We start from the raw sequence: 15,704 nt of genomic DNA, 5'->3' as shown, positions 1-15,704 counted from the left end.
GTATCTAACTTTTTTTTCAAACTTAAAAACAGACTTACCTATTAACAATTCTTGATCACAGAGTCATATTTTTAATCAACATCTTTGGCGGTTTTTTGTTTGTTTATTTTAAGGCCAGCCAGTGGCCCAAATTCCTTCAATTTCTTCATCAGATGTTGAGCGGTACCCAAAGGATCCTGTAATATCAAAACTAAATCATCAGCAAAGGCCTTCAATTTGAAGACCTCTTTTTTTAACTTTAGACCCTTTATTTGTCCATCTTGTCTAATATCTCTACTGAAAACTTCCAACACCAAAATAAAAAGCAAAGGAAACAAAGGGCACCCTTGTCTTGCTCCTTTTCGTATATGACATGGTTCAGCTAAATCAGCATTCACAATAATGCTCACCTTTTGAGGTCTGTAAATTGACTTAATTCCCTGAATAAAATATTCTCCAAAATCCGTATTTTCCAAGACTTTAAACATAAAACTCCAGTTCAAATTGTCAAAAGCTTTCTCTGCATCTAGGAAAATTAAGAGCCGCTTGATGCTCATTGTGATATTGTAAGTATTCTATAATAGACAAAACAATTCTTAGGTTATCTTTAATTGTCTTTTAGGACCAAATAATGTATGAAGAGCTGCGCCAGTTATTGAGCAGATGACACCTGGATGACATAGATAATCCTTGCCATACATTCTCGTGATCCCGAAGGCCTTTTGTGATGTAGAACACGGTCTCACTTTTATGTCTACTGATTTCAGAATTGTTGAACTCCTTCTCAAAGATTTGTATGTTAATTGTATTATTGTATTGTGAATCAACATATAAATTAGCTCTTCCTTTAGTAGCAGGGTTCTTTGAAAGCCCCATCTCTGTGATAGATCTCCCTGCCTGAATATCAGGAGATCTAAGTCCTGGAAGATATCTGAATGCCTAGGAATCTGTTGCCAAATGGTGCAGCACACTTACTCAGTAGGTGAATCACTGACTTGCTATAAAACTATGCAAGTCCCCACTATCTACATTTCAAGTAAAAGAAAACACGAAGTAGTCAGTAGGCATTACAGCCTTCCCATGTAAGGACATCCATGCTTGTTGTATGTATTGTCAAATGATATAATAAACTAAGCTCAGCACGAGTATCTGTGTCACTGTACTTTTTCCTTTGATATAACTGAGTGAAAACATAATATGTAACAGATTATGTAAGTCTCTTGTTGATTATTCCCTTTCTAAAGAAGGTACTGTATGTAGTTAATGGCAGCATGGGTGAACTTTTATTGGGACATACTTAGTCTTCTGAAGCTTGCCAAGGGCCAAAGGGTGGAGCAGAATAAATGCAATCCTTGGACTTCCATTATTGCTTTTGCCAACTATGATTATACTATTAATATCCTAGGACTCTTCATGTTAACAGCTTTAATAATATGATGACATTGAAACTCAGCAATGAAGTGTTTCCTCCTCAAAATAACAAATAGCATTCTGGCAAGTCAAGGGTCAGCTTGCAAAACTTCTACAGCATATTAACTTGACTTCAGATACTGGTGGCAGTTACAAGAACCACTTGCCCTCTCCAACAGTGTGTCATGGATTCAATCTAAAGAAGAAGCCCAACACTGGGGAGGAAAACTATGTTTATTGCAAACAATGGAAAAGCAAAGATTTTTTACAGAAGTTGAAAGCTACAAGGTAGAAAATCTTAGGAATCCGATTTGCTGGCCAGTTTGGGGAAGCCAGGCAGGTCTTTTTCAGTGTACCTGGGGTTAGTTCTATTGTTAGGTAAAACGGGCCTTTCAGGAGGTCAGCAGAGCTGGGGAAGGCCATTGTTAAAGGAGATGAAATGTTGAGGTCATCAGCTGAGAGAGGTTGGAACTTTGGAGTTCTCTAGGTCAACCTTTCTCAACCTTTGACCCTGGAGGAACCTTTGAAATACTTTTCAGGCCTCAGGAAACCCCTGCACATTGCGGCTCAAATATAGGCCAGAAGTTACAAAATTATTTTATTTGTTTTATGTGTAGGCCTGTATATATGTATTAACAGTGTTCTTAAACTAAAAATGAAGAATGGAACTTGCCTCTTTAATGTGAAGTTGCCCGAATTTGAAATACATTTAAAAAAAAATTGTGATCCCCCGGAAACCCTCTAGGTTGCGGTTCCCTTGTAAGAGCTGCCCTTGGGCTGCACTGTTTGCTGGTGAGGCTACCATTCTTTGGTTTGGATGGAATTGCAGAGGGCTTTGTCTGGCAGCAGGGAAGGTCAGTTTGGGTCTGATAGGACTAGGCAAAGCGATGAACTGGGTTTGACCCTGGTCATGTCCAAAAGATGTGGGGAAAAGGGTGCAGCCTCCATGTTAAGTTTATTTTTCCCCTACACAACTACTTAAATTGGCTGGCAAATTAGAACATGAATCTGAGTGTCATTTTACACCCTTAAGAATCTATCTCTGCATGTAGTTCAATCAGTGCACCAATTATAAAAATTATCATATACACATTAAGATGTTTATGCTAGTTTTTTGTGCACTGAACATTTTTTTAATGAGTAAATCAACTGATGATATAAACTGGAAAAATACAATTTTACACAACAATCTTTATGGCTTCTGCAAAGAAGTACATAATTCAATGGGGAGTGGTTTGTGCTGTCCAAAACTAAGAAAAGTTCTTGGGGTCACAGTGAAAATGTGAAGATAAGGCAGATGTGAAAAAGGAAACTCCATGCTACACATCATTAGGAAATGGACTGAGGATAGAAATATCAACATTGTAGTGCCATTAAACACATCTATGATGCACCCACTTCTGCAATACTATGTACAGTTATAGTCCTTAAGTAGGATATAATGAAAGTAGGGGAAGTGGAGGAGGTGGCAACCATAATGATCAGGGATCTTAAATACCTGTAAGAAAAGGCAGGAATGTTTGGTACACCTTAGGAGGGCGGGGGGGGGGAAGGCTACTATGGGAGAACATGAGAAAGGTGTATAAAATAATACGTGGCATAGAAAAGTGGACAGGAAGAATCATTCTTACACCACTCCAATCATGGGCCATTTAATGAAGCCAATTGGAGATTAAAAACAGTTCTTCGTACACTGTATAATTAACCTGTGGTTGTTAATGAGATGCAAAATGTTGGCCTAAAATGGGCATTGGCCTTACCCAGTACAGCTGTCCTTAAGAAGGGAAATTCTGATCCTGAACCAGCCTTTCGAATCACTTTATCTTGCGTATGTCACCATGTGAACCTCCATTTAGTGTTCAGAAACCAAAATGTAACCTACAACTTACCTTGCCTTTAAAATAGGATCAAACTGAAAGTGCTGTCATGCTTTTCACTAATAGCTAGCTGTTTGCATGGGGTGGGGGTGGAGTATACCTGCTCTTTGAATTGCAGCCGAAAAGGTTGATATGACTACAGTAATACATAACTTTTGGCAACACTTCTAGCCTATCTAGCTTCTTTGAATATGTTCTATTTCAAAGTTCATTGTAATGGTAAAGAGTCTTTATGCCATGCCCTTCCCAAACATACTGAAACATCATACATGAATAAAATTTTAGAAACTGAAGAAATTAGCTTCATTAGACAGACCATGGTCATTACTAAATTATAAGCCAGTTTGGTCTAGTGGTTAAGGCAATGGGCTAGAGACCAGGAGAGTGTGAGTTCTAGTCCCACCTTAGGCACGAAAGCCAGCTGGGTGACCTTGGGCCAGTCACTCTCTCTCAGCCCAACTTACCTCACAGGGTTGCGGTTGTGGGGAAAATAGGAGGAAGGAATATTAGGTATGTTTGCCGCCTTGAGTTATTTATAAAAATAATAAAGGTGGGATAGAAAATAAATAAAATATAAATAAATAATCCAGAGGACCATACTTATTTTTACTATATTTTCAGGAAGATCATGCATTTCATTGATGAAATTTAGCACATAACTTTTATTCAAGCACTCATTTTTTGTTACAATAGGATACTTCTATTCTTTATTCACAAGATACATTATATTTGCACACTTCATATTCTACACATACAATTGATATTACTCTTACTCTGGCAAAAAAAAAAAAGCACAAGTGGTGAACATATAAATCTGGCTTTCAGTAAATTGTAGGACTAATGAAGGTTATCAAGGCAGATTAATCCAATACTTATCTGAGGCAAAGTAAATATCCTATACAGTAGCAACATACCATCATTTGCAAAACAAAAGGGCCATTATACTAAATGGCAGTGCTGGCAAATAAAATTCCATTATCCATAAGGCCATCTCCACCTAGCACACCAAGTTCTTGTTGTGAAGGTTCTAGATATCCTCCAAATAAGATTAGATGACATGCTCTGGGGCTCCAAGGAGAGAAGAAAAGTTCCTCTTTCACAAATGCAAAATATGCTAGCATATTGTTGAATTTAGATTTAATAGTTACCAAATAGCTAACATGTTTATTTTTAAGTCAGAGAGGACTGGTGGATTTTAAGAAGCTTGTACTTTTTTAAACAGCAATCATAATACAATACTGTCCATACTACCGCTAATTACATGTCAATTGCATATGCTAATCCATGACATGGTATTTGAAAGAGACTGAAGCCAGACATTTTAATATACCATGTAAATCAAAATTAAACTAGAAGTTTATTTAATAACTACATTTTGTGAGCAAAAGAAGAAATAGGCAGAGAAATTGTCTATGTAGTCAGCAGATACTGTTTTTTTCTTTAAACCAATTGCATAAATTTAAACAATTAGATTTAAAGAACCGATGTTTGAGAGAACAGCTATCAAAACACATTATGTAATATTAATACTAATGTTATGCAGAGAACAATTATACCAGAAAAAAATGGAAAAGGTAGGAACATTCTAATTCTACCAATGTTTTTAATTTTTCAGACCTGTTTTAAAATGTAACAATACATTGGTATTCTAGCCTTGGTCAAGATAACAAGCCAACAAATATTTATCAAGTGATGTCTTGTACCAGCTACCATGAAGCTACACCTCTGGAGTTTGTGAAGAAACTTTTTCGTTGAAAGGTTACTCCAGTTTCTCATCACCTTTTGGGTGTCTTTTTATGCGTGAATATGGGCTGACAGTGTCATCCATCACAAAGTCATAAAGCACTTTAATCCAGGAGTTATATTGTGGTAAATGGTCGTAGTATTCAGGAGCCATTTTCTTTAGCTAAAATTGAAAACACACACACAAAAATGTATTAATCCAATACTCCATCTTTAACTTTAAAAGATGCAAAAAACTGGTTTTCAAAGCCTCAAAAGCATCATGTTGAATAAGCATCAACAGACAACACAATTGTTTATTCTAGTCCCAAGCTGAATTCTGCCAACCAGTCAGAAAAGCTTGCAAGTATATCCCAGCTGGGGACAAATTAAGAGCTTCTCCATCGCTTGGATCCTAAACATAGCTAGTTTGAGATGCCTTCTTTAAATCCACCCATAAAATGATGAATCCATATCAACACTAGAGACAAAAGTCTCTAATTGACTCTGAATTTTTAACAGATAAAAACCTTTCTAAATTAGATTAAAAGAGATGTTGTATCTATTACTTTGCATTTTATGTATGAATATTACACAGTTGTCATGGTTTGTCATTAAAACCATTTCTAGTAATTTGGAATACCAAAGCCTAGAACTGGAATACTAATGCCCTTCCATTTCTGGGCTATAGATAACCTTGCTATTACCAGCATAAACCTTACTTTGCTGTTAACATTTTCATTTTCTCCTTCAAGCAATGATAAAAAACATAATTCTGGTATTGCTAGAACTGGTGGTACACAGATTTTATTTATCTTCCCAAAAAATGATTTCCAAAACTGCTAGATATTTAGGCAATTCCACCAAATGTGCCAGTATGTTCTAATATTGCCACATCTCTTCCAACATTCCTTCAATATTTTCCTTACATTTTTTTTTGTTAAAAGAATTGCAGTACATTACTGTCATTGTATTAATTTCAAATAATTTTCACTAATTCTTCCAAAAGATGTTTCTTAGCAGTTTCTGCCTCCATAAAATATTCCATTTCTTAATCTCTTATATAATGAAGCTCTCATTCCCACAAATATTTATTTACTTGACTTATATGGCTGCCCAACTGAGGAGACTTTGGACAGTCCTTGGGTCTGGACATAATTTCCGGATACCCTCAATCATGCACTATGAATTTTGACACTACTCCTTCAATAAGTTCTTCTGCCCCATGAATTATTCTTTCAAAACCAGCAAGGCAGTACTATATAAACTTATTTCCTCTAGCTCCTTAGTCAAACTACTGACAAAACCATTGAAGTCAGCAGTGGAAAAAACTTATTTGTTCAGTCGCTTCCGACTCTTCGTGACTTCATGGACCAGCCCACGCCAGAACTTCCTGTCGGTCGTCAACACCCCCAGCTCCCCCAGGGATGAGTCTGTCACCTCTAGAATATCATCCATCCACCTTGCCCTTGGTCGGCCCCTCTTCCTTTTGCCTTCCACTCTCCCTAGCATCAGCATCTTCTCCAGGGTGTCCTGTCTTCTCATTATGTGGCCAAAGAATTTCAGTTTTGCCTTTAATATCATTCCCTCAAGTGAGCAGCCTGGCTTTATTTCCTGGAGGATGGACTGGTTTGATCTTCTTGCAGTCCAAGGCACTCTCAGAATTTTCCTCCAACACCACAGTTCCAAAGCATCGATCTTCCTTCTCTCAGCCTTCCTTATGGTCCAGCTCTCGCAGCCATATGTTACTACGGGGAACACCATTGCTTGAACTATGCGGACCTTTGTTGTCAGTGTGATGTCTCTGCTCTTAACTATTTGATCAAGATTGGTCATTGCTCTTCTCCCAAGGATTAAGCGTCTTCGGATTTCCTGACTGCAGTCAGCATCTGCAGTAATCTTCGCACCTAGAAATACAAAGTCTTTCACTGCTTCTACATTTTCTCCCTCTATTTGCCAGTTATCAATCAAGCTGGTTGCCATAATCTTGGTTTTTTTGAGGTTTAGCTGCAAGCCAGCTTTTGCACTTCCTTCTTTCACCTTCATCATAAGGCTCCTCAGTTCCTCTTCGCTTTCAGCCATCAAAGTGGTATCATCTGCATATCTGAGATTGTTAATGTTTCTTCCAGCAATTTTAACTCCAGCCTTGGATTCCTCAAGCCCAGCATGTCGCATGATGTGTTCTGCGTACAAGTTGAACAGGTAGGGTGAGAGCATACAGCCCTGCCGTACTCCTTTCCCAATCTTAAACCAGTCCGTTGTTCCGTGGTCTGTTCTTACTGTTGCTACTTGGTCGTTATACAGATTCTTCAGGAGGCATACAAGATGACTTGGTATCCCCATACCACTAAGAACTTGCCACAATTTGTTATGGTCCACACAGCCAAAGGCTTTAGAATAGTCAATAAAACAGAAATAGATCTTTTTCTGAAACTCCCTGGCCTTTTCCATTATCCATCGGGTATTGGCAATTTGGTCCCTAGTTCCTCTGCCTTTTCTAAACCCAGCTTGTACATCTGGCAATTCTTGCTCCATGAATTGCTGAAGTCTACCTTGCAGGATCTTGAGCATTACCTTACTGGCATGTGAAATGAGTGCCACTGTTCGATAGTTTGAACATTCTTTAGTGTTTCCCTTTTTTGGTATGGGGATATAAGTTGATTTTATCCAATCTGATGGCCATTCTTGTGTTTTCCAAATTTGCTGGCATATAGCATGCATTACCTCGACCGCATCATCTCGCAAGATTTTGAACAGTTCAGCTGGGATGCCGTCGTCTCCTGCTGCCTTGTTATTAGCAATGCTTCTTAAGGCCCATTCAACCTTACTCTTCAGGATGTCTGGCTCTAGCTCACTGACCACACCATCAAAGCTATCCCCGATATTGTTATCCTTCCTATACAGGTCTTCTGTATATTCTTGCCACCTTTTGTTGATCTCTTCTTCTGTTAGGTCCTTGCCATCTTTGTTTTTGATCATACCCATTTTTGCCTGGAATTTACCTCCAATGTTTCTAATTTTCTGGAAGAGGTCTCTTGTCCTTCCTATTCTATTGTCTTCTTCCACTTCCACGCATTGCTTGTTTAAAAATAATTCCTTATCTCTTCTGGCTAACCTCTGGAATTTTGCATTTAATTGGGCATATCTCCCCCTATCACTGTTGCCTTTTGCTTTCCTTCTTTCTTGCGCGACTTCTAGTGTCTCAGCAGACAGCCATTTTGCCTTCTTGTTTTTCTCTTTCTTTGGCATGTATTTTGTTGCCGCCTCCTGAACAATGTTGCGGACTTCTGTCCACAGTTCTTCCGGGACCCTATCTACTAAGTCCAGTCCCTTAAATCTATTCTTCACCTCCACTGCATATTCCTTAGGAATATTAGTGAGCTCATATCTAGCTGATCTGTGGGTCTTCCCTAATCTCTTTAGTCTGATCCTAAATTGTGCAAGAAGTAGTTCGTGATCGGAACTACAGTCAGCTCCAGGTCTTGTTTTTTTCGACTGTATAAATGTCTGCCACCTTTGGCTGCAAAGGATGTAGTCAATCTGATTTCGGTGTTGTCCATCTGGGGAAGTCCATGTATAAAGCCATCTCTTAGGTTGCTGGAAGAGGGTGTTTGTTATGCACATTGAGTTGTCTTGGCAAAATTCTATCAGCCTGTGTCCTGCTTCGTTTTGTTCTCCCAGGCCATGCTTACCTGTAATTCCAGGTGTCATTTGACCGCCCAAATTAGCATTCCCGTCTCCCGTGATGAAAATAACGTCTCTTTTAGGCGTGTCGTCCAGTAGGTGCTGCAGATCCTCATAGAACTGCTCTACTTCAGCTTCTTCAGCATCTGTGGTTGGGGCGTATATTTGGATCGCTGTGATGTTAGATGGCTTGCCCTGAATTCGAATTGAGATCATTCTGTCGTTTTTTGGATTGTATCCAAGCACTGCTTTAGCCACTTTACTATTAATTATGAAGGCTACTCCATTTCTTCTGTGGTCCTCTTGTCCACAGTAGTAGATCTGGTGGTCATTTGATGTGAAGTGGCCCATTCCAGTCCATTTCAGTTCACTGAAGCCCAGAATGTCTATCTTTAATATTGACATCTCACCAATAACCACATCAATTTGCCCTGGCTCATAGATCTTACATTCCAGGTTCCAATGGTGTGTTGATCCTTAGAACATCGGATTCACCGTTCACCAGCAGCACCGTCGGCCGCTAGCCGTCCTTTCGGCTTTGAGCTAGCTGTGTCATCACGTCTGGGGCTAGTTGCACTCATCCTCTGTTCCTCCCCAGTAGCATTTTGACCATCTTCCGACCTGGGGGTCTCATCTTCCAATGGTATCCCGACATATCTCTGGTTGTACCGATCCATTTAGTTTTCATGGCAAGAATACTGGGGTGGGTTGCCATTACCTTCCCCAGGGATCGTGTTTAGTCTGACCTCTCTGTCATGACCTTCCTGTCTTGGGTGTCCCTTCACCTCATCTTTAGGGGTGGAAAAAACCTAAGGGCTATTAGTCTAAAACAGAAATATCATCTAGCCACTGTAGCAACTACATCCTTGAGAAAATATCACACTAATTTGTATTATTTTTCAAGCTTTGCTATTATACAGTGGTCTAATTTCTCAACCTGCCAAGAAATCCATGTTTTCTCTAAGGATGGTGACACATCCAAGTAGCAGCTAAATTTTATACTTTAAGAAATTAGGTAAGAAAATCAACCACTCTAACACCTATCTTAATTTATATACTTCCTCTTCAACATTCTATCATAAGGCCACGAGCCAGTGTTTCTATACCAAACTATTTCTTCACTCCCTTCACCTCACCCTATTTTAACATCTGGATGGACATGTGGTTTGGTTTTAATAACAATCCTATTCTTTTTGGATTTTGGAACTTTGATGAAGGGTCAGCACAGCCTGTTTGCTTCTTACCTGAATGGGATGTCTGCTGTAAATCTAACAGATCTTAACTCTGAAACAAGCCTTCTAAAGCCACAACAGAATCTCCATATACAGAAATTGTGTAACATAGTAATTATACACTAAATTTGATGATTCTGACTTGACACAGGACAACTCATCAGCTCTGCGGTGCAAGTTACGTTTGAAAAATTAGCTAGCTTTACAGAGCAATTTTTGTGAAAACTGAACTGCAGACTACACGTGTATATTTTCAGCTAAGGCCTGCTTGGAAGCATCTGCCCTGTGGTAAATATAAATCTTTCTTACATCAATGTTTGTGAAGACTCTACCAAAAATATTTGAACTTTATAAAATTGTGATATGTGGTGGCACTATCCCTTGTCCTCTGTTAAAGAATTTTGGCATCAAAATATATGCTACTGCTCTGAATAACTTCATTATTTTAAACAGTTTAGGTTAGTAAACATTTACTTTCATAATTACATTCTAAACATTTACCAGTTGTAATGAAAGCATGCACAAGATCATCTCATTTTAATTTCAAAGTATTAAGAACATGCTACATTGCAAATCATAGCAGATTTGAATAGCAGCAAGAATCTGATTGGCTATAGCTTATTCGTTAGAAATGGGCATTTAAGCTTTTAGCTGCAAAAACAAAATAAATGCACTAATATTTACGTACCAGTGGAAGACTTGCTCCAGGAATATTAGGAAAATCATGGTGTTCATTATGATAGCCAACATTGAATGTAAGCTTATTCAGTGGCCCATAATATGAGTAAGTTTCATACCCCTTTAAAAACATATAATGTTCGGCTATGAAATGTCCTGAAATAGGATGCAAGCCCAACCCCATTATTATTCCTGCCAGCAGATAGAACAGTGATTTTATTCCGAGGACATAGTATACAAGAACGTCAAAGATAAACTGAATTGATAAATTGATGATTTCTAATTGAGATATTGGTTTGGGGTTAATACAGAGGGGCCGAACAGAATAAAAAAGTGGCTGAAGTATAATCCATATGAGTTTTCGAAAACGGGTACAGAAAAACCATCCTTCAAAGTCAGTAGGAATATCCACGTCAACTCCATCTGCACCAAGATAACGATGATGATCCATGTGGTATCTCTTGAAGGAGATGGAGTATGGTACACCAAGTGGGAGATTGGCAAACATTCCAAACCATCGGTTCCATGAAGATCTAGAATTGCCAAAGGCACTGTTGTGAGCAATCTCATGAATAGCTAAAGTCATGGAATGATTGAGACAACTGCCAAATATGTATGCCCAAAATACAACCCATTTCCAGTCCAAATCTTTAACTAGATAAAGAGCAATGAGTTGTGCAAGCACCATAAATACAACCAACCAGATCACATTGTAGTCTGGTTTCATCAAGGTTTTTATCTCTGGATGTTTACCTGTTGAAAGAAGAGAATAAATATCAACTGACAATTTCAATATAATTGAAATTTCAATAGAAGCTCATTCAAATGTTGGAACTTTACATTAAAGAGTGGCTGAGTTAGCACAAACATACAAACTAGAGGTAGCCCTTGTTACGACCAGCCGTTCAGTGACTATATGAAGTTATGGTGGGGCTGAACAAATGGTACTTATGCTCAGTCTCCGAAGTTATGACTACTGCAGCACCTCCGCAGTCACATGATCAAAATTTGGGTGCTGGCAGCCCACCCACACTTGACTGCAGAGGGGCTTCAACTCCCCCCACCTGCCTATCTCCCCCCATCTCTGCCCTTTTGGCCCCCTGCACCCCAATGCCCCTGCCGCCCCAGCTGACCTTCACCATCTTCTTGCTCCCACTGCTGACCATGAAGGCGGTGATTGGAAAAGCCAGTGCCTGTGGCCAGCAACCAAGCATTCCTGGCCTGGCCCTTTGCGAGGCAGCTGCTGGCCATGTGAGGCTTTCTTCCCAAGGTCATGTGTAGCAGTTTCCTCGCAGGACCTGGGAAAGAAGGTCTTACATGGCCAGCAGCAGCCTTGCAAAGGGCCAGGCTGGGCATACCTCATCAGCAGTGGGAGCAAGATGAAAAAGGTCTGTTGAGGTAGAATGCAGGGCGGAGGGGACTCTAGGGTGGTAAGGGCAGCTGGGGCAGCCTCACGCCTTAGAACTGTAGACAATCTGCACTCCATGTCATTGGGCCAGAACTCCATTAGTCCAGGTCAGCACAAATTTTGAAACATGATTTAAAAAACCTAAATGTATGCTATTTATGTACCACTTAATTTCAACTCCATGTTATTTGTCATCATACAGCTGAATGCAGTAGGCTCAAAAAGCTAGTAATCAAAGACAGAGTATAAACTTGAGGGTGAAGTTGTCAGGAGTTTAATCTAGTTAAATAATATCCAGTTTGCCAGTACTTAAAATTCTAGCTAGACAGAAGCAGGGCATGTGATAACCCCCTTCATATTTTGCCAGATCCTTGTGCAGCTATATTTTAGAGCTCTAAATTTTTAGCTATTATAACAACAACAAAAAAGGAATTCTGGAATTCCTTACTGAGGAAACTAGTAATGGCAAACCATGAACAGAATGCAATTAAAATTTAACATATACCATCCCCCCCCGCAAGTCATAGGCTGTCTTATCAATTATAAATATTTTAAAGGCATTCCAGAAAATCCCCATATTAGAGGGATTTTAGAAAAACATGTTTTTTGTTATTGATCAATGGCTTTTTAAAAATTTTTAAAATTTGCTTTATTCTCTCTATATTGTTTAATTTTTTCAAGTATATAGTTTTTTCCTTTAGTTTTTAAAATGGGGTTTATGGAAAAAAATAAAACCATTTTCACTAAATATTTGTATTTCTATTAAGTTCTTAGGACAAGTCTTGATGGATGACACTAATGGAAGTCCAAAACATAAGATACCCACAATGGAGGAATGGATTGTGAAGATGGCAAAACTAGCAAAGATGGCAAAAATGGTCAGGGACAAGACAATAAGTACTTTTATTAAAAACCTGGAAAGTTTTTATGGACCTTTTGCTGAAAATGGAAAAAAGTTAAATGGTGATTTCTGGATTTAATGATAAAGATTGAACAAGGAGTTCAAGGGATTATTGTAATGGTAAGGAGGGAAGAGGAATAGAGTTTGTTTATAACTACTTTAAAGAAGGGAAGAAGTTGCTTCTTTATCTTTTTGTTTTTCTTTCTTTACCGTTATTCTTTTCTACACCTTTTCTTTTTCTTTTCTTTCTTTATATATATATATATACACACACACACACACACACATACATATACATACACAGTCTTTTAGTTAAGTAAAATTTTTAATAAAAATTAATAAGGAAAGTCCAAAACATATGGGAGGCAGAATTTAAACGAGCATTTAAGGAAATTAGCTTATTCCTTAATGCTTCATGGAATATTGTGTAACGTTAAAAATACAAAACCTCTCAATCTGCATACGGTAACAGTTAATTGGATACCATCAAATCATATTCAATTCTTGATGGCAAAGTGAAAAATACTCACCTCTGCCTCTATTTCCAACTCATAGGTCGTTCAAGAATATTTCAGCACTCCCTTTAATATTGTATATCCATTTTCTATTTCCCTCAGCCTTACCAAGCACAAACTTCTATTCCCCTTATATCTTCTGCACAAAGTATGAGAGTCTACTGGCTGCTCACCACAGAAACTGGTAGCCTTTACTTGGGCAAAGATGGGTTTACCTGGTTTCTCATTAGTGGTCATATTTCACAACAAGATATACCACTAGAAAGACTATGGTTTTTAATTAGCTAAGTGCAGTTAACATCTTAGATTAAGAGCAATTCCAAAATCATCACAACCACACCCCTACACATAGGGACTTTAAAAAAAAAGTATAAAAATGCCCAATAAACTAAGGGGAAAAAGCCTGGAAAAAGTGCGGATGGATGGTTAAGGAGTGTTGGCCTGGGATCAGGGACACCGAGGTTCCAGTCCACTCTCTGCCATGGAAGTTTCCAGAGTGACCATCACACACTTCCAGCTGAACTTACTTCAGAGGATTGCTGTTGCAGGAAAAAATGGGAGAAGGGAGTGTTATGGACACTGCCTTGAATTCCTAAAAGGTAGCAGGGTATCAATCTAACAAGTCAGCAAACAGACATGCATCATAAACTCTGAAGATAGGAAGAGCCTGAGTTGAACTGGATTCCAGCATTTTCGTTCGGGAGTCAACCTTAAAGCCCACAGCTAAGATGTCACATGAAGCCCTACATGAACAGCCTCAGCGTGCAGGGCAAAGACCAGACCGCCTGCCAAGAAGAAACCATCAATAAATCAATTTGGATTAAGGAGGGAAATAAACCCAGAGGTGACGAAAGAGTGCCGAGAAGAGTGTAATAACAGGGCGCATTCTCACTTGACTCACTTGAGCCCACAGATCCTTCTGCTCGGCCTCCCCAACGCTTCAGCCTTCCTTATCACGAAAACGCGGCGCTCGGAGAAGGCGACGCCCTACTCGCCAGAGCGTAATAGGCGAGATGCGCTCGCTTCTCCACATATGGCATTGGCGGAAAGCCGTGCCTGCCGCGCAAGAGGCAGGGGCGGCCCAAATTAAGACCAGGAATCGGGTGAGGTGGATTAATCATCGGTACTCACTCAAGATCTCCTTCCGCCGGTCGGCGTGCGGCTGGTCGGTATAGACCCACTCGAAATCTTCTCGGGCCACAAAGTTTCCCATGTCTGAGGAAAACCCGCCTGCCAGAGGATCGTTCCACAGCTCCCGACGAACTCCAAACGACAGCTCGCTACGCGACCTCCCCTCGACTCACCCGATCTCTCTCCCGCTGCCGACACGCCTTTTCCTTGAGGCCTCGTTGGCTTCCGTGGGCGGTGACGTCACAGAAGCAGCGCCTCTTGAGATGGGGCCGGACGGACAAAATTTAAAAGCGGTCCTTTTTTTCTCTCTCGTCTCATAAAAAGTTGGAGGGGATTCGCGTTAGGTTATTCATTTCAAAATTATTAAGCCCTGTGGTTAATAATGTTATACGGCCATTATTATGACTTCTGCTGTGGGCCCATCCCCTGTAATCAACTCTCATCCACACACATATCTATGTATGTCTGCAAATTCTGTGTGTGTAAAACACCAAAGGGACATGGTGGCGCTGCTGGTTAAACCGCTGAGCTGCTGAGCTTGCAGATCGGAAGGTTGGCCGTTCGAATCCACGTGAGGGGGTGAGCTCCCATTGCTAGTCCCAGCTCCTGCCAACTTAGCAGTTTGAAAATGTGAGTAGATTAATAGGTATCGCTTCCGCAGGCACGTAATGGTGTAGTCATGCCGGCCACGTGACCACAGAAGCGTCTACAGACAAACGCCCGCTTTTTGGCTTTGAAACGGAGATGAGCACGGAGATGAGCACCACCCCCTGGACACGACTGGACTTAAAGTCAAGGAAAACCTTTACCTTTACCTTTACCTAAAAGATATCGAAGTGATGCTCGGAACCCCCTCCCCTTGGAAGATGGGGCAGCGGAGGCGCGGAAGCCGGCTTGTTCTGGCTCGTCCCCTCACTCGGAAATGCTGTGCACCCCCAGATCTTGATGCCGCCTTAACTTTTACAATTCAGGAAGGCAATGAAGAAGCCACTCTTTCACTGCCTGAAACCCCGGCTGTTCTGTGCTATATTAATTATGTCTTTTTTAATGATAGGTCGGAGGTTTAAATGTATGTAATGTATATAGATTTGTTTTCTGCAATTGTTAAATTTTGTAAATAATTGCATACATAGTCACACACAAGATTCCCTTTGGGCATGTTTCCAG

At 39.9% G+C, this 15,704-nt stretch overlaps 2 protein-coding genes across 2 annotated transcripts in view; one reads left to right on the top strand and one right to left on the bottom strand.

The window, feature by feature from the left end:
* Window positions 1–1,125, top strand: part of NVL (nuclear VCP like) — an 83,049-nt gene extending 81,924 nt beyond the window's left edge. Inside the window, exon 23 of the mRNA XM_063304129.1 lies at window positions 602–1,125. Within this exon, the coding sequence (XP_063160199.1) occupies window positions 602–646 (45 nt within the window). The 3' untranslated portion in view covers window positions 647–1,125. The remainder of the gene's footprint in view (window positions 1–601) is intronic.
* A 2,852-nt stretch (window positions 1,126–3,977) lies between these two features.
* Window positions 3,978–14,656, bottom strand: DEGS1 (delta 4-desaturase, sphingolipid 1). The gene is made up of 3 exons (XM_063304116.1): window positions 14,538–14,656; window positions 10,593–11,335; window positions 3,978–5,172 (listed from the first exon to the last, which is right to left on the bottom strand). Exons 1-3 carry the CDS (start codon window positions 14,617–14,619, stop codon window positions 5,026–5,028), a joined length of 972 nt encoding a protein of 323 aa, XP_063160186.1. The 5' UTR covers window positions 14,620–14,656; the 3' UTR covers window positions 3,978–5,025.
* Between the last annotated feature and the right edge of the window lie 1,048 nt (window positions 14,657–15,704).

The sequence above is a fragment of the Candoia aspera genome, chromosome 1 (assembly GCF_035149785.1).
Source record: "Candoia aspera isolate rCanAsp1 chromosome 1, rCanAsp1.hap2, whole genome shotgun sequence".
Classification (NCBI taxonomy): domain Eukaryota; kingdom Metazoa; phylum Chordata; class Lepidosauria; order Squamata; family Boidae; genus Candoia; species Candoia aspera.
The sequence above is the reverse complement of the archived record's forward strand: the minus strand, read 5'-3'. Positions and strand labels throughout refer to the sequence as shown.